We start from the raw sequence: 27,271 nt of genomic DNA on the forward strand, positions 1-27,271 counted from the left end.
GTAACCAGATTTTACATTTTTTTTTTTTTCTTTAAGGGCGCTTTCAGTCATTTTTGCAGGGGTTTTCGGCCGCTAGCAGCACATTTTTAACCCCCGCTAGCAACCAAAAAAAAGGGTTAAACCCACCGGCAAAGCGGCTGCTCCATTCATTTCAATGGGCAGGAGCGGTGTATATATACACCGCTCCCAAGATGCTACTTGCAGGAGTTTTTTTTAACGTCCTGCCAATGTGGCACCTGGGTGTGAAAGCACTAGGGGAGCCATTTTTAGCCCAAAGGCGCCTGAAAAATGCCTCAGTGTAAAAGGGGTCCAAGCGTAGTCCCCTTTACATGTGTATACATACCATTTTACTTTTTTTTGCCTTTTGATATGGCCACATTGAAGAATCTGGCCAATTAGCTGCGGTCAGTTTGTTTGCACCAAAATCCACAGCAACACTGGCCCATTGAGGGTCAGCTGGAAGCTCTATTCACATGCAACCTGACTAGTAGAAAAAAATAAATAAAAATTGGCACACAGAATCTGGTGCAGCTGTGCAAAGCAACCAGCTTGTTCACGAAAACACCACAAATAGTTAAGGACATATGAAGCGATCATCAAAAAGGACACAATCTAAAAATAAAGCGCATTAGTGCTCCAAAATTGCATCACAAATGCATGACATTATATACTGCAACATACACAAAATGATCTGCAAAAAACATTATAGAATGTGGATTCAGTTATACAAGTGGAGGATGCTAAAAAAAAAAATTGTTTGTTGAGGTGTCGTGTGCTTCACTCCCCTCGTGACCCCACTCAGCTGTCCTTGATGACGCCCTGGAGGGGGCAAAACACGATGATGCATTTCACTTGGTTTTGTTAACCAACGTAACTTCCTCCCTCCATGGAACGCACGCCGATCATCGGTGGACACTGATGCCTGTTAGTCCAGCTGTCTTAATGGTGCCTAGTTTGAGCAAGCCGTTCAATTTTAATGGCATTTCACTACAAGTTCCTTTTGCCATATATCGAGCTTGGTCGATCTTTGATATAAGAACATCTCTCTGGGGAAGCCTTAGTTTCCATTCCTCACACACCAGATCATTTGATTACAGTCTTTGACCCTAGACTGCAAAGCTGGGGAGTGTGGCACACGACACCTCAAAGAAAACCATTTTTGGGCGCATAGATGCACCTTTTATTTTATTGGAGCACCCAGCACTTTATAGACTATGGATTCACATCAATTATGCATTTTCTTTGCAAGAGCTGTTTATATATTTAATTATTTTTGAGGTATTGGCACCTTTGCAACAGCAGCTGCATAGATTCATTTTTGACTTAGCGCAAACTTTATATAGATTTAATTGTGGTCCAATATTCTGCAAGCGCTGTTAAACTCTTCCAACCAATCAACTTGTTTAGTTAAGCTTTGACAATAAGGCCATGTTCATTTGTTCACTGAGACATTCCTTTTACTGCTGCAGTAATCACCATGTCGGATGTCACAAGTCAGAGGGCTAGGACAAGGATCCGACTTCAATGACATTCAATGGGCTGAAGTCAGACCAAAGAAGTGCAGGATACTTTTTCAAAGTCATACCGCTTTGTGTCAGACCAGTTAAGACGGCTCCCATAAGGAATCATTGATTTACACTCGTCACGCGACATGTGCTCCCAAAGTTGAAGCGTATGTCATACCAGAGTGAACCCAGCCTCAAACGTGGTTAATTGGTTACTATGCACAGCTACACCAGATTCTGCGCGTGCCAGTTTTGGTATATCTCCCTTATGTGGAAGCAGTGTTTAAAACCGCCAGAGAAAGTCTACCAATTAACAGAAGTGGCTGCCTTTCTGCAGCCTTAAAGCTACAAAAGCAGTTCCCAAAACAATCTCAATTCTCATAAGCAACACAAAAGTCAATCTTTATTCAAAACAGTATTAATACATAACAATTCTTGTTACAATAAACGTGCTTTTTAAGAATTTAAATCTGAGCTAATCTAATCACATTATACAAAAAGTATACATAATTGAACTGGCTCAGAATGGATACACCATCAACTATTGGAGAACTTGTGTAATGTAAGAATGGTACTTTGTTTTTGTTTTGGAAGACAACATGAATCCACATAAAAAAAAAAAAGAAAGGATGAAAACTGCACGTAAAAGAACGTTTTACATTTCTAACAAAAACTTCAAAGCAAATAATCCATGAACAATGAAATTCATGCTCGAACACTTGCCGACAAGGTGACCAAATAGTCTGCAACAACCATATTGGGCTGACCCTGTTTGTACTTACGGTTTGACAGAAGTGCCACTTGCTTTTCTTGGGTCTTTTTAGAATGTATGCTTAATTTGAGCCAGGACTACACTGCCATAGGGCTATTATTCCAAGCAATAAACACTGCTCCATGTAAAAAATAAAAAAATTAATCCTTGTGAAAATAAATGTATAACTGAACCAACTGGTGCAAATCAGAAATTACTAATAAAATGGCAGCTTTTTGGAGGTGAATTTCATACATGGGTAATATATCATTGGCTACAGGCTGCTTAGGTGACCTTGTGTGTAATGTTCTGCTGTCCGGTGCTCAGTTTTAAACATCCACCAGTATAGTTCATTCTAGCCTGGCTGTTCCCAGAGAATTGCTGGTCAGCCATTCTAATACATTAGAAAAGTACAGCAATAGGAGCAATATAGCTGAACACCTTGCAATCGCCATTTAATCTTTTGGATCTTCCAGAGATATGGAGTAGCCCTACCTAAATCATAAACTCAATCTGTATCTACTCGGGTAGGCAATCATACTTTATAATGGTTGGTAGAGCTAAAGTGGATCGCTTGATTAGATTGCCATACATTATGCAATCTAATTGAGCAAAGATCAGATGTCCATAGTAGGGACTCTGGAGACCTTGATGATTCCACCCACCAATTAATTTCAACCGAAATATGGCAATAAAATGGTGATTTTCACTAGACATGAGAATACTGTGCAACAATATGTAGAATATTTTAGTTTTCATAGATTATGATGCAGGACATTTTCTCTCAAAGCATATAACTAGTAGCACAGGAATTACATTAAAATAGATTAAAGCAATACATTTAGTACAAAATGTAGCAAAAAGCTGGATTTTTTTTTAATTTTTGACACCTTGTTTTAGCCATACAAATCCTGCAGTAATTGAGGCAATGTGGATCCCATGTCTACCATCCACAAATTCAAAATTAAGAGTACTTCAATAAAATGTATGATATATGAATATTCTCTGGCAGTATTTTAAAACTGTTTTGGACTTGCCTTACCACATGCTTTACAATAAAGATGGCAAGTATAACATGTGACATTTAGTAAATGTGGAAGAAAAGGAGTTCCAAGTCAGAGCCGTATCTAGCTGGGTGGAAGGTGGGTGCAGCGGAATAAAATGACCATACATAAAGCTCTGTACAGTGGCCAACAATAGAGATGGATCCAAATAATGCCACAAGGTGGGTATTTGAGTACACAAAGCGGTCAAATGATTAGCAGAACAAAACAAAACGATGTGCACATGTCCTGGGAGGGGTAAACTAAGGTTCAGGGGGGGGGGGGGGGGAATGCTCCTTCCTACACATCTGCCGAATCCCACTTATAAAGAAAAATATTTCCATCCCATAATAAAACCCTTTTGTGATCGCCTCTCCATCTTTACCATTATATATTGTGCAGGTGGACATATTTCAGATTTAATAGGTAGAATTTTATATTACTGTGCTATAATGCCCCACATATGTTAAAAGGGGTATGCATCTGTATGCTGCAAAGGGGGGGGGGGGGGATACCTGATATACAAGGGTAAAAAAAAAAAAAAGTAAAGTATGCTTTTTTTTTTACCAGAACACCAAATTCTAAGAAAACCTCACAGGTACATTGAATATGTGGGAAGCCATTTATTATCCAGTCAGAGCTCATACAGCCAGCCTACCAGACAGAACTGACATAGGGAGAATACCAAAGATTAAAACAAAGAAAAGAAAACCTTTAAGGATGATCCATAAAATGCACCTTTCTAAAAGTTTGCCTAAAAATTGTCAATGGGCAACACTGAAAGCATGTATACATTAGGACCAAAGTGGATGTTAAGTGCATCTGTCCCCTTCAAAATGATGGAAGCTACAGAAATGCATTTTTGTTTTCCTTGTTCAAAAAAGGAGGGCTTGACCCATTATTTTTTTTTTAATTTATAGAGGAAAAAAAAAAAGGCGATATTTAGATGATATTTTACTACTAACTGCCAAGTTTTCCCGTAATCTCAGCAGTAATGATCTGGCATCTAAAATGTACAAAACACTAACAAAGCTCATTAATGACTCATTTATGCACACTAGAATTAGGAATGTCCAGCATATTTATTTATTTACTGTGGAATGCAAACAAAAATTTCTGCATAAAGTGAGCATAAAAAAAAACAAAGAAAAAAAAAAACAGCCATTTAAATGTGGTTACTGTATCGTATGAGCTGAAAGGGAACCAATCTCCACCTTTCACTTCCTTTTCTTCACATTTCCTGATGCATAGTTTATTTTTTCTCTCAATATCTTTAAATCAAAAAAATGAGAGCATAAGAAGCAGGTCCTGTGTTAGTGGAATGCAAAATGTGTCGTTTCTCTTACCTGCAAGTAATGCAGAGGCAATACTAAACACATTTAAGCTGTCAACTTGTGTGGCAGCAATTGTACCCCATAATGATATAGACCAATAGTGTTCAAAGCCACACACTGCATCCTAACACTAAGAAATCTTCTTAGTCATACAGTTAGCTGGTCACATCAAAATGAGTCAGCTATTCCTATTTAAACACAAAATAATAAAAAATAGGAATGGAAAAAAAAAAGAAACTAGTAGTTCTAGTGTGAAGCTGGGTATATTATTCTGAAATACACTATTTTTATATGATGTAGTAGATTACGTTTCTCTTTAAAACATGGCACCATTTAACTAGCAACAATCTTCAAAAAATGATAGAGCAACACTCAAAGTACACACTGGGTGATTAGTCTTGCCTCAAGCTCAGGAGGCCTCCCAAAAGAGGGAAAAGGCCTTCAAATCTCTTTATACCTATTCCTTTGGATTTTGCATATGATGTTTTCTTGCATATGTCACTGCAATAACTGAGCAAGCTTCGGTTTGTGTTTTAACATGCATTCAACTAGATATGGATTGAAACAACTTTATAACTCCCTTTTTATCATTAGAATTAGCTAAAAAAATTGCAAGACTGTCCACAAAACAGGATTTTCATAATAAGACAACCACTAGAGTCCCAAGATGTTAAGATATGCAATAATGGAAATCTTCGAATCCTGAATTAGTGTTAGGCAAAGTGTTGAGAGAATTCAGAAGGAAGAAACTTCTTGCTGGAGGCAGGAATGCTTCAGCACCAACTAATGAGCCTCTTTCTTGCTTGCATATCTTCCATCTTTAAACCTGCAGAAAAAATAAAAGTGTTAATAAAAAAATAAAAAATAAAACAATTGGTAACTACGTTTACATGGGAGTGGGGGGGCAGAGGTGTTACAACCCAATGTTGAGTCACTTCAAACTAACATTCCTAGTTTATGTATCCAACTGGCCACATGTTGCTTCACTGCTCAGCATGAACTTCTAACAAAACATACTGTACAACCAAATAAGTCATCAGGGAAATGCTAGAAGATTGCTGCTGCAATCATACCTGGGAGCGGGCACCTGTGAAAATGTGGCAGTGGAATGGTGCGAACAAGCAGAGCTTCCCTTTTGGGTGGAGCTCCGCTTTAAAGTTCTCTCTAAGGGTTGGTTCACATCACAAAAACGCAGTCCAGAAGTGTTTTGGCATGCATTTTTATTCTTTAACCACTTAAGACCCAGACCAAAATGCAGGTAAAAGACCAGGCATTTTTGCGATTCGGCACTGCGCCACTTTAACTGACAATTGCGCGGTCGTGCGACGTGGCTCCCAAACAAAATTGGCGTCCTTTTTTCCCACAAATAGAGCTTTCTTTTGGTGGTATTTGATCACCTCTGCGGTTTTTATTTTTTGTGCTATAAACAAAAATATAGAGCGACAATTTTGAAAAAAAAATTCAATATTTTTTACTTTTTGCTATAAATATCCCCCAAAAACATATAAAAAATTTCCCCCTCAGTTTAGGCCGATACTTAATCTACCTATTTTTGGTTTAAAAAAAAAAAAAAAAAAAAAAAAAAAAAAAAAAATCGCAATAAGCGATATATCCACTATTTTGTAAACGCTATAAATTTTGCGCAAACCAATCGATAGGATTGGTTTGCGCAAAAATTTATAGCGTTAACAAAATAGCGGATATTTTTATATTTTTTTTACTACTAATGGCGATCAGCGATTTTTTTTGTGACTGCGACATTATGGCGGACACTTCATACAATTTTGGGACCATTTAAAATGCATTGTTTATTGTGAAAATGACAGTTGCAGTTTGGAAGTTAACCACAAGGGGGCGCTGAAGGGGTTATATGTTCCCTGAAGTGTGTTTACAACTGTAGGGGGGTGTGGCTGTAGGTCTGACATCATCGATTGTGTGTTCCCTAATATAGGGACGCACAATCGATGACAGCGCCACAGTGAAGAACGGGGAAGCCGTGTTTACACACGGCTCTCCCCCTTCAGCTCCGGGGACCGTTCGCGAGACTCTAGCGGCGATCGGGTCCGCGAGTCCCGCAGCCACGGAGCTTCAGACCGGGTCGCGGGAGCGCGCCCGCGACCCACCGCTGGGCTTTATACAATCACGTACAGGTACGTGATTGTGCCCAGCAGTGCCATTCTGCCGACGTAGATCGTCGTTAGGCGGTTCTTAAGTGGTTAAAACCACCACCACACAAAACAGAGCATGTACTATTTTTTTTTGCTCTGGAATTGACCACATTGGAACCCATATAATCTGGTGTTTTTGATGTAGAAAAAAAAAAAAAACCCCCCACTGCCTCTGGTGTGAACTGGTCCTCAAAACGTAAAAATCTGGAGGATTTAAGGGTGCTTTTTTTAATCAAAATTGTTACAAAAAAACTAAAGTCAGAAATAAAACATACATACTGTACATAACCAATCATATTCCAAACACATGCCAGAAAAATGAGTATTATACACTTACACTGGTTGGTTAATCACCACTGTGGTGGGACATAACTATAAGTTGGTGTCCCTGGAGCCCGGTATGCAGGCATTGTGACTTGATGATGAGGAGCTACTTGTGTGGGTGAATGGGTGGTCAACAATGTACCTACAGAATAAAATCATTTTTATTAATAAATGCATTATACAGTTTTTACCCCCCGGATCAGACTGAAGCAATTTGTTATGCGATTTGTCAGCTCAAAATCACATGACAAGTTGCCGGGACTAGAACCATTCAAATCTCTGCGACTCATATTGCAGTAAGTTTGAAAATCTCTCTCCAAGTTCATTGCGACTTGCATGGCTGTTACCACTTGAAGACCAGGCTTTTTCTGGCACTATGTTCACATGCAACAATCAAGTTTTTTGATAGAAAATTACTTTAAAAAAAAAAAAGAAAAAAAATGTGTGTGTTTCAAACGCAATTTGTTGGAAAAACACTTTACATTTTAATGCAAAAAAAATAAATCCATAACCCAATTGTTTGTTAAAATTTAGATGTCACGAGAAGTAAATGGATATCAAAACATGTTGCGCTTTAAAATTGTACACACGCAGCGCCAAAAAAATAAAATGTTTACTATCCATAGGCGTCGCTTTAAAAAACTTCAGGAGGTTACCACTATATATCCACAGAGGTCCGTAAGCGGTCAAATAGAGCAGCGAAATCGGCGGCGCTTTAACGCCGACGCTGCTTTCGCCCCAGTGTGAAAGGGGCCTTAGAGGGTTTTTTTTTTTGGACAAGTTTACTTTACCACCAGACCAGTTAACACAAAAGATTGGATGGAAAAATGGAAAAGTACCTGCTGACATCGCCATGGTGGTCCCAGCTACCATCCCCATAGTCATCCCACTACCTCTAGGAGGGGGGAGGGGTGCAGGATACATAGTTGCAGGCATTCCATTTGGTTGCACAACAGTGGTGTGATGGATTACGTGTGGAGGAGCTGCGTACAGAGGCTGTGTGTAATATGTTCCTTGCTGTAAAAATAAACAAAAAGACAAACCTTAGATGCAAACAATTTCCAAACAAGAAAGGCCAAGAAAAACTACTTTTTAATCCAATTGAAAAAATTCACCTGGGAGCTCAAATCTTTCTAGACCTGCCAACGAATCTATTGTTTAAGGGCCTTTCAAATAAAATATAAATATATATGCGCATGATGAGGCAGGCTCTCACACTACATAACTGCGGGTTAAATGATGGCACCATAAACAGCCTGTGCTGAAGCCCACCTATCCTGAAACAGCTTGGCGAGTTTACACCAAGTTCAGATCTGCATTGGGCCTCAGACGTCTTCTGTACTACAGGGTTGGGGTCCGACGACAGAATGGGGGGGGGCCCCCCATCGAGTGTCACGTGTCCCCTCATACCTAGCATTTTTCTTGGTTCTACCAGGAAGGTTAGCATACACCCACTTATGAAGCCTGATATGCAACATGCTTTGTCCGTTCTAAACACAGGGGTTTAGAACGGACAAAGCATGTGTCTATTTCATAGTAAACATTATGATTCACATGAAAGATAGAATCAAATCACAAAAAAAAAAAAAAAAACCCTGAGGATTTTCCATCAACTATTCCTTCGAGAAATTTTCTTAAAAGTTTATAAAAATTACCTGTGCATATGGATTTTGCTGAGGATAGGCACTTCGTACTGGATACACTGCAGTCTGGTAAGGATTTGGGGAAGAAGAATAAGGTGGCACAGCCCCGCTGGTGGGAGAACATGACACTTTGTATGGCGTTCCTGTCGTATATCCTTGAACAACAAACAAGAACAATTAGCACAGAACTTCAGATCCTGTATTGCTAGGAGTTGAAATCACAGTTTGGTTACTACTGATGCACCTCTAACAAACATTTATCTCATCCAAATTGAGAAGGCGAGATCTAAAATCATTGCCAAATTTTTTATTACCTATGAAGAATTAACCTATAAAAACTAAATTATGGGATATATATATATATATATATATATATATATATATATATATATATATATATATATATATATATATATATATATATATATATATATATATATATATATATATATATATATATATATATATATACACACACACACACACACACATATACACACACACACACACACACATATACACTATGGTAGCCACACGTCAATGTGATCATGAACTGGTCAAGCCAGATAAAAATGGCAAACAAAAGACCCTCCATCCCATCGATTTAATCAGCTGTTGATCAAATTGAACGCTGCCAAGTTCATTGGTAGTGACAGGCATTTAGTAGATCACGTGGTTTCACGTGTGGCTTTACGACTTCATGCACAAATTAAAGTCACACATGAACTTGTCAAGAATAGTGCAGGAAACTTTTCAAAAATCAAAGTTGCACCAATATGAATGGTTCCATAGACAGAACTGGGGTGCAACTCGTCATGCGACTTTGATCTGTCAAATCACATGACAAGTTGTCCCAGTGTGAAAGGGAGCTACTGTGTGCAAAGACCCTTAGTCATCACTGAGACACATCAGCCTTGCTTTTGGGATCAAATTTTATCCAATACAATTCACTGAATAAATTACAATACAAATAAAAGACAAGAGGGCTAGATAGGCCCTGTGCTTTGACTTTCAGATTAGGCACTTCCGTGGTGTGTTAGTCTGACACACCGATCTCAGTAAAGAGCTGTGTCCAATCACAGTTGATCACAATGTAACTCTGGAGAAAGGGGGGGGGGGTCTGTGCCGATTGTTTATTAATGCAGCCCCACCCCCCTCGGATTCACGCCCAGGACCACTAGGGATGGCCACCCACACTGGACCACCAGGTATGCCAGTGCCCATCCACAATGCCTGCCAGTGCCCATTATAAGTACCAAGTACTGCCCATCACTGCTGCCTACCAGTGCCACCTCATCGGTGCCCATCAGTGAAGGAGAAAACTTATTTACAAAATTTTATAAACAGAAACAAAAAGAAAAACTATAATTTTCAGTATTTTTTTATTTGTTCAGCCACAAATAAACACAGCAGAGGTGATAATATACCACCAAAAGAAGGCTCCATTTGTGGGAACAAAAAAAAAAAAAAGATAAAAATTCTGTTTGGGTACAGTGTAGCATGACCGCGCAATTGTCATTTAAACAGCGACAGCGCTGAGAGCTGAAAATTAGCTTGGGCAGGAAGTACTTGGTATTGAAGTGGTTAAACAAAGGCGCCCATACAAATTAAATACAAAACATCTTCACTTGGCCTCAGAACTGAGCAACCATTTACAGCAGTGGTCATCAACCCCGTCCTCAGGGCCCACCAACAGGCCAGATTTTATGTATTACCTTGGGGAGATGCAGTCTAGAATACTGCAACCACTGAGCAGCAAATGAGATCACCTGTCATGTATTTCAGTTATCTTGCAAACCTGGCCTGTTAGTGGGCCCTGAGGACAGGGTTGATGACCACTGCTTTATAGTAAACGAACAAATTCAATATTAGTGACTGAACACCTAAATTACATATGGAAGATTGAGTATTTTACAAAACTACACTGAGGTACAAGGCGAAAAACAAGCACAACCTACCTGATGGGAAGGCAGGATTTGCACCAGCGTACATATTGGGCGAATAGGCAGGAGCTGCAGCATACCCCATTGGAAAGCCAACTACAGAGGAAAGTTGTTAAAAAAAATATATACAGTAAATACAAGTGAATATATTACAGTAAAAGACTGATGTATAGAATAAGACTGAGTACTCCAGTTGTTCATTCAGGAAACATTTAGATAAAACAGCTATATGCCGGTGATCTGCCATGCTGGTTCCAGGTATCACGGAAGTTCCAGCGCATGCGCGAACTGATGCGCAGAGATGGTTCCAGCCATCGGGAAAGTTCCTTCAAGCACTGCGCAGGTGCAAACTTGCTGACGGAAATCCCCGAACGGCGGCCGGCATCCAGGGCGACGTGGACTTAGAGGAAAGTGGCCAGTCGGCCTCGCTGCGCTCGGACGGCTCGCTTCGCTCGCTCGGCCTCCTGGCTCTTTTTTTAACATCCTCCAATCCACGGGGATGTTAAAGAATGAGCCTGGATGCCGGGCGAGGTTCGGGGATTTCCGTCGGGAAGTTTGCGCCTGCGCAGTCAGTGGAGGAACTTCCCCCATAGGGGAACATTGAGGACAAGTCACCGGCAGTTCTCTAATAGAATCCGATAGCAAAAATATATATTTTTTTGTAATCAGACAGGTCTCATCTACCAGTATCGCCCCCTTACCTCCTAAATACTTATCCGAGTCCTTACTTGTTCCAGCACTGTGCTCATCTGTAGTGGTCCTCTCCCTGCATTCCCAGGACAGAGTGGCAGCAGCGGGAGAATTTGGCTGTCAAATCACATGAGTGTTGGGTCCCAAGTTACGTGTCAATGAATGCACACAAGCATTTACGTGCGCCCCGACGGAAAACGGCTTGGCTTCCTCAGAAGAGGAGGAGCGATAAGCGCTGGTGGGGGACCCCAGAAAAAGGTTTGGGGCTGCTCTGTGCAATATTCTTTCACAGAGCAGGCAAGTATGCCATCTTCTTTTAGAGAAAAAATAATAAAAATTTAATTTAGAAACTCTGCAATTGCACCTCAGCTTACTTTACCTATTTTAGGCAAATAAAAGCGAACAGGTTTGATTCATAGATGAAAAAGGCACCCCGTGCTTTCCTTCCATGCGCTCACCAACCCTGATCCACCACCAAAACCCAGAGAAATGCCCAGGGCCTCCGTGTATGGTGGACACTCCATCCCAAATCCTACACGGCAGCCGAGGACGACTTCGCTACCCTATGCAATTTATGAATGCCTCAGAAACGTACACGAGTTTCTAGGGGCCGTTGCAGTAGATTTGGGTAGCAGGGAAACACGGGGATGGTAAAAACAAGATGCTTATTGTTACTTCTGCACACTTTGTGCCTACTATAGGAAATATTCAGGTTTCATTTTAAAGTTGTCATACACATAAAAGTAAAAAAGGATACATATGTCAGCATTTGGGTTACCCAAAGATTTATCTGATGGAACAAAACCAACTGGCTGTGCTTGAAATGTATATACAATTCTGCTTAGCCTGCTATTCCCCATGAAGAGACAAAGTTGTGGGTCACACCAAGCAGAATCAAACAGGTACATTGATACAGTACAACCAACCTCTAACACTGCTTAAAATGTACCCTCCCAGTAACTAGTCCCATGGCTTTATGATTACAGCCGTTTTTACTAGCATAGGATGCTGCAGGTATTTGGATTCTGCATCCCAGAATGGTTTCATTAGGCTCTAAAGCAGGGGTAGGCAGCCTTAAAGAGGTGGAGATCTACCTGAACAACATTGGAGAAGTCAAAGATCACTGGGCACAGCGTCTCCTCCTCACAATCTGCTGCACTTGTGAATGAGACCTTAGTTGCATTTGGCAGCTGCACCCTTACTGCTCATTCACATGTAAAGTTGTGGGGTGGTAAAACCATGCGGTTGAGTCACGGTTTTACTGCCTCAATCTCTACCCCCAAGAGCTGCTGAGGCAGCAGCCAAAATGTGTACACATGCCGCAGCAGGAAATAAAACCGGTTGCTTTTTGTGGGTGCCACCGCCTGCCAATCGTGACCAATTCAAGTAAATGGGGCCACTGTGCAAGTGCCCCACAACTGCATGCTTATGCAGGGTCCAAGGAGTTAAAGCAGGCGGGGAGAAAGCAACACGACACTGCCTGCTTTAACCTCTTGTTTGTTGTATTGCACAAAATTGCAGGGCACTTTTAGGATAGTCTTGTTTGGCAAGTGCTACACCCACCAACCATGACAGGGTGTATAACTTTTGCTGCGACATCCGTACACCCCTCGCCACTACAGCTAAAAGGGGATGCAACTGTGATAAAAACATCTTAATTATGGGGTTTTACCAGTCCCAAACTGCAAATTAACCCCCTACAAGGCTTTCACACAGATGTGCTGCGGTTTACCTGCACTGCGGGTGCATCTGCAAAATTCCTGGGTTAGCTGCACTTTGCCATAGACTTCTTTTATACCCTGCAGGTGTGGTGCGCTTTCTGAAAGCACGCCAAAACTCCTGTATTCAGAAAGTGCACCAAACCCGCAGGTTATAATAGAAGTCTACGGCTTAGTGCAGAAAGCTACAGTGCACTGCACCCGTGGTGTGAGTAAACCGCAGCACATCAGTGTGAAAGCAGCCCTATACTATTTTGCCCAATGTATTGCTTCACACTGACCTAGAGATCTTTCCTGCTGCTGGCACCACTCTGGAGACCGCTAGCTGGGATAAGAGGTGGAGAGCAGTTGGTATCACTCCACATGGGACACTAGGCAGCACTAGAGGAGGTATAGGCTTATGCAGCTCTTGATCCTTACTATACCTCCAACTTTACAAGTGTTCCCTCTGCATTGCACTCTGATGCTCTGCAATTGTGGGTCAGCAAGCCCAGACTGAGATCTACCAGTCACCTGTCTGAGATCTACTGGTAGATCGCTGCCCCCCCCCCCCCCCGCTCTAAAGGATGCCATTCCAGACAAAAATTCTTACTTTACTCTGCAGCAGAACAGTCCACAGTACAAGCAATTTAAAACAGTGCAGTATTGAGTATTTCTGTACTCACATAATGCAATTTATCCAATGTTAAACCAAATAACATTACATTTACATATTATGGATAATGAATAGCATTCATCCATCTAAACTGGCTTCAAAAACAAACAAACATGAGACTGAAGAGGCAAAGCTGCTTACCAGGATATCCAATACCTTTGGCATTTGCATATGGAACCCCAGAAGACCCAGGGCTATAGACAGGATTCATGATTTTAGATCTAAATAGGAGAAGAAGAAAAAATGAATTACTACAGCAGTCAGGATATTTGCATGCCTTAATAAAATTAAACCTGGCACCCTTTAAACTCAGCATTGCATGGAAAAATACATTAACCACTTCCCTACCGGCCCATAGTAAAATGACGTCCACAAAGAACTTCTGCCGTTCAGAGTGGACGTCATATGACGTCCTGGGCTTTCCGTGTGGATATCTGAATGATGCCTGCAGCTAAGAGGCATCATTCAGATATCCTTCTCTTGTGCCGGCGATTCTGCACAACGTAAGAACGATCATAGCGGCAGTTCCGCCGCTAGATCGTTCTTACAGGCGGCGGGAGGGGACATCCCCCCCCCTCCCGCCGCCATCCGGTGCTTCTCCGGGCTCTCCCGTGCCATCGGGGGCCCGGAGAACGAATCGTCCGGCGCTCGCAGGAAGCATAGAGATGACTGGTGACCAGATGGTCACCAGTCATCTCTATGACCGTCGGAGGACCCGGGCGCGATGTGATGACGTCACGCCCGGGTCCCCGTAAGTAAACAAAGCCGCGATTGCGGCTGCTAAGCAACCACAAGCATGAGATCGGTGAATTTTTTTTCACCGATTTCATGCTTTCCAGCCTGGAGGAGAGATGTGGGGTCTTATTGACCCTGCATCTCTCCATAAAGAGTACCTGTCACACACATTCCTATTACAAGGGATGTTTACATTCCTTGTAATAGGAATAAAAGTGATAAAAAAAAAAAAAAAAATTAAAAAAAAAAAGTGTAAAGAAAGAAATATATAAAAAAAAAAAAAGAAATAAAAATTTATTTTTTTAACGCCCCTGTCCCCGGTAGCTTGCGCGCAGAAGCGAACGCACACGCAAGTCCCGCCGACATATGTAAACGCTGTATAAACCACATATGTGAGGTATCGCCGCGTGCGTTAGAGTGCCAGCAACAATTCTAGCACTAGATCTCCTCTGTAAATCTAAACTGGTAACCTGTAAAAAATTTCAAATCGTTGCCTATGGAGATTTTTAAGTACCGAAGTTTGGCGCCATTCCATGAGTGTGCGCAATTTTAAAGCGTGACATGTTAGGTATCTATTTACTCGGTGTAACATCATATTTCATATTTTACAGAAAAATTGGGCTAACTTTACTGTTTTTAAATTTTTTTAATTCATGAAACAATTTTTTTCCCAAAAAAAGGCGTTTGAAAAATTATTGCGCAAATACCGTGCAAGATAAAAGGTTTCAATGACCGTCGTTTTATTCCCTAGGGTGTCTGCTAAAAAAACATATATAATGTTTGGGGGTTCTGCGTAATTTTCTAGCAAAAAAATTATGATTTGTACATGTAGGAGAGAAGTGCCAGAATAGGCCTGGTATGGAAGTGTGTATAACTGCCCGGTATGGAAGAGGTTAAGCAGAGTATACCTTCAGTGTAAACTACCAGTAGATCCAGGCTGCTGTAGAAAGCCTTAATATAGAGGCTTACCTAAAAACATGGAAGCTCTAGCGGGGTACTGCATGGCCAGCATACTGCTTAGTTCGGTACTCTGACATTTGATATCAGGTGTACAGAGACAACTTGGCTTGTGACTGGGCAGGCTGCTACCAATCCACTGAGCAATGTACCAGCCAGCCAAGCAGTGCTACTCAGCTTGGCACAGTTCAGAAGTCGGGAGAAGTCCGTTACAGAGACTCAAGGACAGCCATCCTGATCCAGCTTTATTAACTAGTGGAAGGAGCAAGCATTCAGGACAATGCTAACTCACTAGATAAATCCAAGTCCTGGGTATTAGAGCCCCAGTCTCTGAACTTAAAACCAAGTCAGTAGCAGCACCTACCCAAGGCAGCCCATACATTATACAACTCTGTCAATTTCCTTTAGATTTACCTTCATCTATGTAGAAGGGCCGGCCTCTCTGCAGACAAATGGAAAGTGTTTTCTCATACTACAACCCCTGACAAAAAAAGTATGGAATCACCATTGTTGGAAAATGCTCACTCAATTTACCACCAAAAGAAAGCTCTATTTGTGAAAAAAAATTAAAGGATCACTAAAGGAAAAACATTTTTTTTGCTGAAATGACTGTTTACAGGGTATAGAGACATAAAAGTTAACCGATTCCTTTTAAAAATGATTAAAAATAGAATTCAATCATATAATGTACCTCTAGTTTCACTTTCGTTTTTAAACTGGTTTCATGTTTATGTGAAGTAAAGAGACCCACAGAACAAAAAACAAACAAATCCAGGGCAGTGTTTTGTTTTTAAAATGAATCTGATTGGTTCTGTTAAGTTTTAGACACACAGTAATGACAGCTTAGACCACCGTGAAAAGCTCCCAGTACTGTGGTTATAAGGAGCCAGACAAGCAGGAAGTGTGGAGATCAGAGCAGTTTTACAGCAACATCAAAGCAAAAATGAGCAATGAGGACATGAAACCAGGACTGCAGTAAGGTAAAGGAAGCTATTTAGCTAAAAAAAAAAAAAAAAAACTCCTTTAGTGACCCTTTAAGTCAATTTTGTTTGGGAGCCACATCGCACCGGGGCTTAAGTGGTTAAAGTGTTCCAGGACCCTGCATTCATTATATCTGGTCTCCCGCAGTACACGAAACATGGAAATGCAGTTTTAGTAAATATAAACTGCTATAAGAGTAGGGAAAAAATTGTTTTGATAAAATGCTTTGAGTAAAACTCAAACATCCAAGTTAGGGTTTGACAAATTTGCTTGGAATCTAGGAGCCAACTAAAAAAGTTAGGAGCCAGAAAACGCGCTCCGTCCCGCTGAGCTTGCGCGCAGAAGCCAACGTATACGTGAGTAGTGCCCGCATATGTAAAACGGTATTCAAACCACACATGAAGGAAGGAAGATTAGGCCTGCAGAAGGCTGCAAAGCCTCGGCCTCAATTACCAGCCAGCGCGGTGGAGGCGCACAGAGACACAGGTTACCTCATCCTTTGTCTCCTTGCGCACCCCCCACCTCCGCGTGATCGTGGCAGGCTCGCGCCGGCCGGTAATTGAGGCCGCGGCCTTCTGCAGGTCTAAGCTTCCCTGGGCGCAAGGTCGTTATTTCTTGTCGCATTTGAGACCGGGCGCCCGGATATTGTCGAGCCTTGATCTAAAGAGTTTTCTATTTAAGATACAGTAATAATTGAGTTGATTCAGCATGAAATGGAACTTAGTTGGGTAGCATTAGGCTGTATATTCTACAATATTTGCAGGCAGAGATAACATACACTGCATTGATGCAGTCATACCGTTTCATAGTAAACATGAGATAAAGGAATATTCCTGAACTTAGTCTTCCCCGCATTGTTTTTCAAATCTTTGTACACTACAAACTGTATGATTGTTTGAAGAAAAATGCATCTGTACCAAGCTCTAAGTGTGAGGAGGAAGGGCAAGCAGTAAAAATGAAAAGTGAAACCCAAACAGCTTATAAACCTTGTGATCTTTCTGCACATAGACTGAAGTGCTTTATTCCTCCCCCGGAGGAGCAAAAATGGCAGCAGGCCCTAAAAGAGACCCATTTTGGGAATATTTTAATGAAGTTCCTCTACCAATGGGCAAAGCAGGTAAAGCCTCCATATCAATAAATATTTGCGCCGCCTAGTCTATAAAGGCCCAACTTTATTCCTAGACGCCAGGCCTCTGATATTTGCAAAGCTGTCAACCTTATACACCGGCCAAAAAGGTTCCTGTTCTCTTTAGAGCTCTATAAAGCCTTGGACTCCCTGTCATGCGAGAACCTGTGATTCGTATGGTCCCGCTGGAGTTTCAGAGGTCATCTTAGCCTAAATTCAGGCCTTGTACTCAACCCCTCTGCTTCGGTGAAATACACAGGTCATTTCTCATCACTTCCCAATTTTAAGAGGCAGAAGACAGTAATGCCCTCTGTGCCCAGCTCTTACAGTCCCCACTTCCACTGGACATCCTCCCACATTGATTACCTTGGTATTCGTCTAACGCCTTTCCCAATTTCGCCCTTTACATCCAATTATCCATTTATTTGCTCCTTAAATCGGCACTTGTGGTCTTGGCAGTCCCCACGCTTGTCCTGGTTGGCCTGACTGCACTCCTATCACAATGTTTTCCCTCCAATGGCTCCCCCATAAACTCCACTCATTGTTATGGAATCTGCATAGGCATCACACCCTACAAGTCTGGCATTCTGTACGGTACTCAGCCGGATTAATGTCGCTCTTTATGCCCTTGCTCGCAATCACCAATAACCCTCTTCCACCCCCGCCCAAGCTAAGACCAACCACACACATTCTCCTGGTGGTGGGTTGCTAATGGGTTAACTCATGTCTGACACTTTCTAACCGCCAGATCATTCCCATCGTGGGCTTCGCTTTGGGAGTCTCACGACATTCCAGAGGTGAAATTCTTCCGCTACCTCCAACTTTGGCTCGGCTCACTGTGCAGAAGTTGAACGTACCGATTTCAAAATATTTAATTTGTTCTTCCATCCCTCTCACCAACATAGCTCAGTGGGAAGACTTGGCAACCGAGTTGGACTTGGTGCGGGCCTGGTCTTGTGTGGCCAAATGCTCATTTAATACAGCCACCTTGGAGGCGGCGAATAAGGTGCTACTCTGATGGTATTGGGTCCCTGCCCATGCCAATCTATCCTACGGTGACTGCTGTTTCTGGGGCCAGCAGGATGATGATGTTCACACATGGTGGGCGTGCCCTAGACAAATTTGTTTCGGGGTCCCGTGTTTTTGGACTCCTATTCACTTTATTCCACCTCATATGAAAAAAAAAAAAAACAAGGTTGCCCTACTATATTCAATGCCCACTTCCAGGCCTGTTCGCCTATCAGCGAAAGCTTGCTTTTTATTTATTTTTGACAGCCAAAAGAACAACTGCCAAAGCCTGAAAGAAACCATCTGTCCCCTTCCAGGGAGTGAGAGATTGCATAATTGCGTTGATGTTTAACAAACAGATGTCTAGCATCCACAAAGACACTCCTGCTAAGTTCCTTAATATTGGGAACCATGGCTGTCATATGCCTTTCCTACACTCCCCCAGCTAGCTCAGGTAGACAGCCTTGATGCAAGTATTCCACCCCCTAGACTAAATGAGTTATTAAGCCTTGCATTAAAGCAGAGCGGAGAATTCCCACTAAGCTGAAATTTTCAGTATAGCTAGGAGGTCAAGTGCTGAAATACATGCTGTTCATTCTCACTCACTACGGGACTCATTTTCTGTATTCTGCAAAAAAAATGGTTGATCCTGCTTGTTCTCCAGCTCCACCTTCTGTACCATGTCCGCAATTCAGCTAAGGATTTTGAAGTTGTGGTGGCAACTCTGCACATGCTCAGTTTTAAGTGAGTTTCTATGCTGAGCATTTCTTCTCTGCGACATCCGAGTAGCCCATGTGACTCTAGATTCACACATGTGGCTGTATACACAAAAGTAAATGACAACTCCCTCCTCCTCCTTGCCTACTAACCAGCTAAAACACAATGGGGCAAGACATTACATGTAGATTGATAGTGGCTTCACCTCCCTCTTATTCTAAGACAGGCTGGTGAGGTGTGTGACTGACAGGAATCTGCCTACACCATGTTATTTTCACAATAGAGATTTCATTTGAAATATATTTGTATGGGTCATGTGACGGCTGTATATTGATAAGGAAAAAAGTTAACCCCCCCATCATCATCCACAAACAGAAAGAGTGGACAATAATAAACAATGTGTGCAAGTCAAAACTCCTGCAGGCATGGACATCACTCTGAAATTCACTGAAAAGGAAGACAAGCAACTTGCATTATGATGTACTTATTGTATGGACCGATTGCATCTAACAATTATTTGCATAATCAATTAGTTGGCCGATTGTTTCAATTAATTATCTTAAAAAAAGAAAAAGAAAAAAGCCAATTTATTCTTAAAGTGGAGGTTCACCCAAAAACTCAATTTTTAACCTTAGATTGGGCCTAATTACAAGAAGCAGAATCGGGTGTTTTGGTTAAAATCAATGCAGCACTTACCTTTTTTGAAATAGATGTTCTCCCGCCGCTTCCAGGTATGGGCTGCGGGACTGGGCGTTCCTACTTGATCGACGGTCGGAAGGCTGTCACATACAGCACATCACCAGTTTCCGAAAGTAGCCGAACGTCGGTGTGCAGGCGCCGTATAGCGCCACAACGACGTTCAGCAACTCGTGACGTGCTGTATGCGACCGTCGGAAGGCTGTCAATCAAGTAGGAACGCCCAGTCTCGAAGACCATACCCGGAAGCGGCGGGAGAACATCTATCTCAAAAAAGGTAATTACTTCATTTATTTTTAACCAAAACACCCGATTCTGCTTCCCGTAATTAGGCCCAATCTAAGGTTAAAAAAATGTTTTCGGGTGAACTGCCGCTTTAAATATCTCTATGCAGTGGTAAATATAAATAACCAACTATATGGTTAGGGAGCAAAATCTCTAATGCACTCTGAGAATATCTCACAGATTAGATATACTGTATTAACTATTAGAGGGTGAATCTGGTAAATATTATCATTAGAAATAATAGAAAACTTCTTGGTCAAAGGAATTCTGAGACAGTGAATGTGGTTTTCGTTTTAGAAATTACATTCATTTTAAAACTGAATGTTAAAAAGTAAAAATTTCAAACGCTCTTTCATTCAGCGAATGTACAAAGATTTTCCGTATGAATATTCTCTCCTGAAAATCGATCCGTGTGGCCAGCATAAGGCTCAGTACACACCTATGCAGTTTGCTTTTAAACCGGTTTCTGTAGTAAAAAAAAAAAAAAAGCAATAAGCGTTTATTGGTTTGCGCAAAAGTTATAGCGTCTACAAAATAGGGGATAGTTTTATGGCATTTTTATTAATATTTTTTTTTTTTACTAGTAATGGCAGCGATCTGCGATTTTTATCGGTACTGCGACCTTATGGCGGACACATTTGCATTTTTATAGCGATTACAGTAAAGATGTCACTGGCAGGGAAGGGGTTAATTATGTTCCCTAGGGTGGGACTGACTAGGGGAAATGACAGATCGCTGTTCATACATTGTATGAACAGACGATCAGTAATTTCTCCCCCTGACAGAACCCGGAGCTGTGCGTTTACACACAGAGCTCCCGGTTCTCGCTCTGTAACAAGCGATCGCGGGTGCCCGGCAGTGATCGCGCCGGCCGGGCACCTGCATCAGCACCAGGGGGCGCGCGCCCCTATTGGCTGAAATGCGGAATGACGTAATATTACGTGATTTCGCGCAGCTGAGCCGACCTGCCGCGGCTGTTCTGCTAGTGGTTAATAACATAATGGGGTTATAAAAAAATAAAAATAATCCCTTTATAGTACAAAAATAATAATTGGGTTCATTAGGGAGTTCGTTTTTTTTACTGTAGAACAGTGAAAGTAATATTTACAGTAGTGATTTGCTCCTTTTGTACTATAAAGGGCTCATTTTAGTTTTAACCCAATTACGTTACTGGCCGATTAATTATGAAAATGGTAATCATTTCAAAATCGATTACTGTATATACTCGAGTATAAGACGAGGTACCCAATTGTACCCCCCAAAAAAACTGGGAAAACGTATTGACTCAAGTATAAGCCGAGGGTGAGAATGCAGCAGCCACTGTAAGCGGAAAAGAGGGCCAACAATGCCCATTTGCAGCTTCACTGTGCCCATTCCTACCTCACTGTGCCCAAGTCAGGGTAACTGAAATTTTTACAGGTTGCGGGCATCCATTCATTGTGTAAAAGTCTCAGTCTCCTCCTGGTCCTGTTCCGTGATAGGCTGCTGGGAAACGCCTACCACGGACGTCTTCTCATCCTTGGACTCGGTTTCCCAGCAGACACTGTGTTCAGCCTATCACGGACGTTCTCTTGTCAGAGAATGAAAAGTCGACACTGATTGGCGGAACACTGAACGCAATTTCTGCTGGGAAACGCCTATCATGGAAGGGACCAGGGGGAAGCCGCGACTTTTAAACAATGGACGCTCGCGGCCCCTTTAGGTACACCGACTCTAGTATAAGCCAAAAAAAGGGGGATGAAATGATCGGCTTATACGCTAATATATACGGTAGTTGTCGATTAATCGATTTGTTGTTTCAGCCCTTGACTGATGTTTGCATTTACCATTATGCTGTATACTGCACATACTTTTCTATGTACATACTTTTTAGGTGGGTTTTATGCAATTGTGGAGAAAAAAAAATATATATATATATATATATATATATATATATATATATATATATATATATATATATATATATATATATATATATATATATATATATATATATATATATATATATATAAAAAACATTTATGCTGTGGTATTCTAAAAGTCCATAATTACTTGTTATTGTATAATCTAGGGATACGGAACATATTCTGAATTGATTTATCTGCTCGGATTTTCCACTCCTCTGAAAAGTGATCTGCAGTAAAATGCTTTTTAGAGATTTTTGACAGTTGGCAATCCTTAACACCCATTTTTACCCTTTAATGCTGCGCCACTGCATAACATGCAGTTAAACTGCAGCCCCATTCACTTGGAATGGTAGCGATAGGAGGTGGTACGGCACTCTGATTGGAACAGGAGGTATCGTTTTTGATGAGGCTGTGGCATGTGTACACCCTCAGCCAGCTGCCTTTGCAGCCTAAAGAGGAGCTCCAGTCAATTTTGTGATTATTAAAAGTCAGCAGCTACAAAAATTGTAGCTGCTGATGTTTAACAGACACTCACCTTTCCCAGGGTCCAGAGCTGTCCCCGTCTTTCGTCTCTCCCTGACATCTGAACTGTGGGCACCCAGTTTTGACAGCTCGTGGCTTCACACCTGGATGCCCACTGCACATTGTAAATGGCCCCACAACGGTGCTCCCAGGGTGAACTTAGCCTTTAGGCTACCTACATACTGATCAGTAGCAAAAACATGGTAAAAATGCATATGTAATTTTGCCGTGAGCTCAGTGCATTTCTCATAGGATATGTGAATCAAAAACCACACCTCCATTAAAATCGAGACAAAAATGCATCTGTGTTGCCACGTTTTCAATGGGGATGTGCTTGTTTTTTAACCACTTCCAGCCCAAGGACGTCATATGACGTCCTGGACTTTCAGTGGGGATATCTGAAAGATGCCTGCAGCCACAGGCATCATTCAGATATCCATCTCTTCAGCCGGCGAATCCCTGCACCCCAAGAACGATCATAGCGGCGGTTCCACCGCTTGATCGTTCTTATAGGCGGCGGGAGGGGACGCCCCCCCTTCCCGCCATCCGGTGCTTCTCCGGGCTCTCCTTTGCCATCGGAGACCCGATCCACCGGCGTCCGATGGAAACCATAGAGTAGACTGGTCACCAGTCATCTCTATGATCATCGGAGGCCCGGGCGCGATGTTATGACGTCATGCCCGGGTCCTGGAATGTAAACACAGCCGCAATCGTGGCTGAAAGCATGAGATCGGTGAATTTTTTTTTTACGATCTAATGCTTTCCAGCCTGGAGGAGAGATGTGGGGTCTTATTGACCCTGCATCTCTCCATGAAGAGTACCTGTCACAAATCATTCCTATTACAAGGGATGTTTACATTCCTTGTAATAGGAATAAAAGTGATCCAAAAAAAAAAAATGTCAAAAAAAGTGTAAAAATAAAAGAAATTTTGTACAATAAAAAATAAAATAAAAAAATTTAAACGCCCCTTTCCCCGGTAGCTCGCGCTCAGAAGCGAACACACACGCAAGTCCCGCCCACATATGTAAACGCCGTTCAAACCACACGTGAGGTATCGCCGCGTGCGTTAGAGCGCCAGCAACAATTCTAGCACTAGACCTCCTCTAACTCTAAATTTGTAACTTGTAAAAAAAAAATAAGCGACGCCTATGGAGATTTTTAAGTACTGACGTCTGGCGCCATTCCATGAGTGTGCGCAATTTTAAATCGTGACATGTTAGGTATCTATTTACTCGGCGTAACTTCATCTTTCACATTATACAAAAAAATTGGGCTAACTTTACTGTTTTGTTATTTTTTTAATTCACAAAAACGTTCCCCCCCCCCCCCCAAAAAAAAGGCGTTTGAAAAATTATTGCGCAAATACTGTGCGAGATAAAAAGTTGCAATGGCCGGCATTTTATTCCCTAGGGTGTCTGCTAAAAAACATATATAGTGTTTGGGGGTTCTGAGTAATTTTCTAACAAAAAAAAAATATGATTTATGCATGTAGGAGAGAAGTGCCAAAATAGGCCTGGTATGGAAGTGGTTAAAGACCAAACATGCTCCAAAAATGCAGCAAGCAGAATTTTTTTTTTTTAACACCGCAATGTCCCAGTGTGAACACATACATAAAATTAAAAAGGGAAGCATTTTTCTTGAGCTTTTCTGGCGTTTTCTTTTTATTATTTATTTATTTAAAGCAGTTGTATAGCTTTTGTAATTTGTACCTACAGGTAAGCTTATAATAAGGCTTACCTGTAGGTAAAAATTAATATATCCTAAAAGTACACAGTTCAGGAAATATTCAACCTGCATGCAGCCGCTGACTTCAGCGGCCATGTGCTCTGAAGGTCCAACTTCAGAGCTTCTTGCTGGAATCGAGGGCTCTCGCTCAAATGCGCGGGAGCGACGCAATTGCAGCTCCGGCCACTCGCAGCGCATTTATCAACGTTTGTGGTCAGAAAAATGACTCCTGAACGTGATTTTAGGGCGTTCAGAAAACAGCCCATAAATGTCACTATTGATAAATGTCCAAAAACGTCCATCTGTGCAATGCATGGACACATAGGATAACAGAGTGGAGTAAATGGGCTTTAAAAAAAAAAAAAAAACGCCCAAACTCCAAAATAATTCAGTTTATGAGCTCCAGTATGCGCATGGAGCCTTAAAGTGACAGCACAGCGCGAGATTACCTTTAAAAAAATCCAACACACTAAAATGTGCGGTACTTTACCATGTGTTTTATTGTGCAATTTCACACAAACTTCCACAAGGTCAGTGTTTCTCAATTCCAGTCCTCAGGCCCCCCCAACAGGTCAGGTTTTCAGGATTTCCCTCAGATGAAAAGGCTGTGGTGATTACTAAGGCAGTGAAACTGATCAAATCACCTGTGCAAAATAATGGAAATCCTGAAAACCTGACCTGTTGGGGGGGCCTGAGGACTGGAATTGAGAAACACTGCACAAGGTGCATTGGGGTGCCAACAATTAACGGCATCGCCAAACACGTGCAAAAGATTTTTTTTTTTTTTGTGTGTGTGTTCTGCGGGGACCTGTGCAAATTTGCATGCATTCCGACATCCCACGAATGTGAACCCAGCCTTCAACATGCACTTTCTCCCTGTGTAGATCGTCACCCCTGCTGCTTACTTACCTGTAAACTGAAGAACGCCATATGGAAAGGGGGGGCCAATCATCCTAGACCAGTGATGGTGAACCTTGGCACCCCCAGATGTTTTGGAGCTACATTTCCCATGATGCGCAAATACACTGCAGAGTGCACGAGCATCATGGGAAATGTAGTTCCGAAACATCTGGGGTGCCAAGGTTCACCATCACTGTCCTAGACTAATCTCTAATGAGCAGGGCGCCCCCCCCGCCCCCCCCGATTCCTCCTGTACAACATTGTAAAGCACTGCGCAAACCGATGGCGCTATATAAATCCTGTATAATCAGACTAGTGCATTCTGATCAAACGCTGCCCATCACTAAATGTAATTATCTACAATGGAGATATATATTTGGGGGGGGGGGGGGGTTTACTAAAGGCAAATAAATGGTGCATTTTGCAGGTGCACTCTGTAGGGAAGTTGCTCCAGATCTTAGTAAATAAGATGCTTCACTTTTGTAAATAACAACCAACCTAAATATAAAACCGAACTACGCATACTAGCCCCAAATGCATCGCTGGCAAGACTGTGGCGGTCCACAGGCACCATATTTGTATTCATCTTACTAAATAAAAGCATAATATATGGTGCAATGATGGCTGTTTGCTTTCTATGATATCCTGAGATAAATCAATGCGGAGGTGTATGGAGTGATCACTGGCATAGCGTTTGGAAAATCCGCAGATTTACCCGTGTGAGCGGAGTGGTTAGCCCCGACATAAACCAAAGGCGTTTGCTGATCTCATTTCTGCTAGAAGGTGGCGGTATCTCAGGAATTAATGAAATAAATATTTTCCAGTCACGGGATGTAGATAATCATCTTTGAAGAGACACTGGGACTGTTTTTTTGTTAAATATACGATTTTTGTTTATTAACTTATGAGGAAAAATTGCACTTACATTTTTTTTGATCATGATGTGTTATTTATGAACGTTCACAGTTCTAAGAGGTGATGGAAAATATATATTACTTAGGTTGGCGCAGCCATCTCCTTGATGCGATATCGCTTACTCCGCATCATTGGTGGGGATTTTATAACGGCAGCAGACTCATTATTTAAAATTAAAAAGATATTGACACTTTTTGTGCGCTGGCGACACATACATCAATAATCAGACTAGTGCATTGTGATCAAACGCTGCCCATCACTAAATGTAATGGAGATATTTATATATGGTGGCATTTACTAAAGGCAAACAATGCACTTTGCAGGTGCACGCTGTAGGGAAGCTGCTCCAGATCTTAGTAAATAAGATGGTGTTTTACTTTGTAAAGAATAACCAGATGCAAGCTACAAATATAAAAAATAAATAAAGAGCAACATTCTTGCACATAATAGGGCGATAGAAGCCCCCCATTTACTACACAGTCTATTGGCCTTTAGTGAGCCCACGGAGGGAATACAGATCCCTCACACTGGATATGGAGCGCTAGCAATGAGCGGAGCGCTAGGCCGAGGACGCTCAGTGGCGATGGGGGAAGGGTTGGGTGGGGGGATGTGTGTCTATTGTGCTCGGTGTCCTCTGTGCGGTGAGCCCTCCATGATATACACTCTCAGCCATCACACCTGTCCATGTATATGTGCAGCCATCCTCCGAGTCCCCCCTTCCCTCAGAGAGGCGGCAGAGTGATTCCCCTGGATGGACGGACACAGAGGACGGATGGGGAAGGGGAGGTAGGCCTCATCCCGGGTAGGAGTAATCCCTGTAAATGAACTCCAGGTGAAGGCAGCACTGGGCGCCCCTCCATCTCCAACCCATTCTCTCACCTCTCGGTCTCTGGTCAGCACTCTTCTTACACCGCCGTGTCCGGGTTTCTTCCTTTCTTTCTGCGAGGAGGAAATACCGTGCAGCAACAACCTACGGGTCCGTGTCGTCACTTCCTGTCAGAGCCGCCAGCTTCTCCCGCCCC

General features: G+C 42.0%; 1 protein-coding gene across 1 annotated transcript; it reads right to left on the minus strand.

The window, feature by feature from the left end:
- Positions 1-3,907: 3,907 nt before the first annotated feature.
- FAM168B (family with sequence similarity 168 member B) lies at positions 3,908-27,271 on the minus strand. Its single transcript, XM_040348984.1, has 7 exons — positions 27,129-27,271; positions 13,916-13,995; positions 10,727-10,807; positions 8,781-8,923; positions 7,965-8,142; positions 7,139-7,267; positions 3,908-5,459 (listed from the first exon to the last, which is right to left on the minus strand). The coding sequence occupies exons 2-6, from the start codon at positions 13,983-13,985 to the stop codon at positions 7,152-7,154; spliced, it is 588 nt and encodes a 195-aa protein (XP_040204918.1). The 5' UTR covers positions 13,986-13,995; positions 27,129-27,271; the 3' UTR covers positions 3,908-5,459; positions 7,139-7,151.

Source organism: Rana temporaria, chromosome 4, assembly GCF_905171775.1.
Source record: "Rana temporaria chromosome 4, aRanTem1.1, whole genome shotgun sequence".
NCBI classification, from domain to species: domain Eukaryota; kingdom Metazoa; phylum Chordata; class Amphibia; order Anura; family Ranidae; genus Rana; species Rana temporaria.

Excerpts from the sequence above, each read along its gene's own strand:
- FAM168B (XM_040348984.1), bottom strand. The coding sequence starts at position 13,985 with ATGAATCCTGTCTATAGCCCTGGGTCTTCTGGGGTTCCATATGCAAAT. Across the intron at positions 8,924-10,726 it reads AAATCCTGCCTTCCCATCAG|GATATACGACAGGAACGCCA; the intron begins GTAGGTTGTGCT and ends TTGTTGTTCAAG. Across the intron at positions 8,143-8,780 it reads AGCAAAATCCATATGCACAG|CAAGGAACATATTACACACA; the intron begins GTAATTTTTATA and ends TTATTTTTACAG.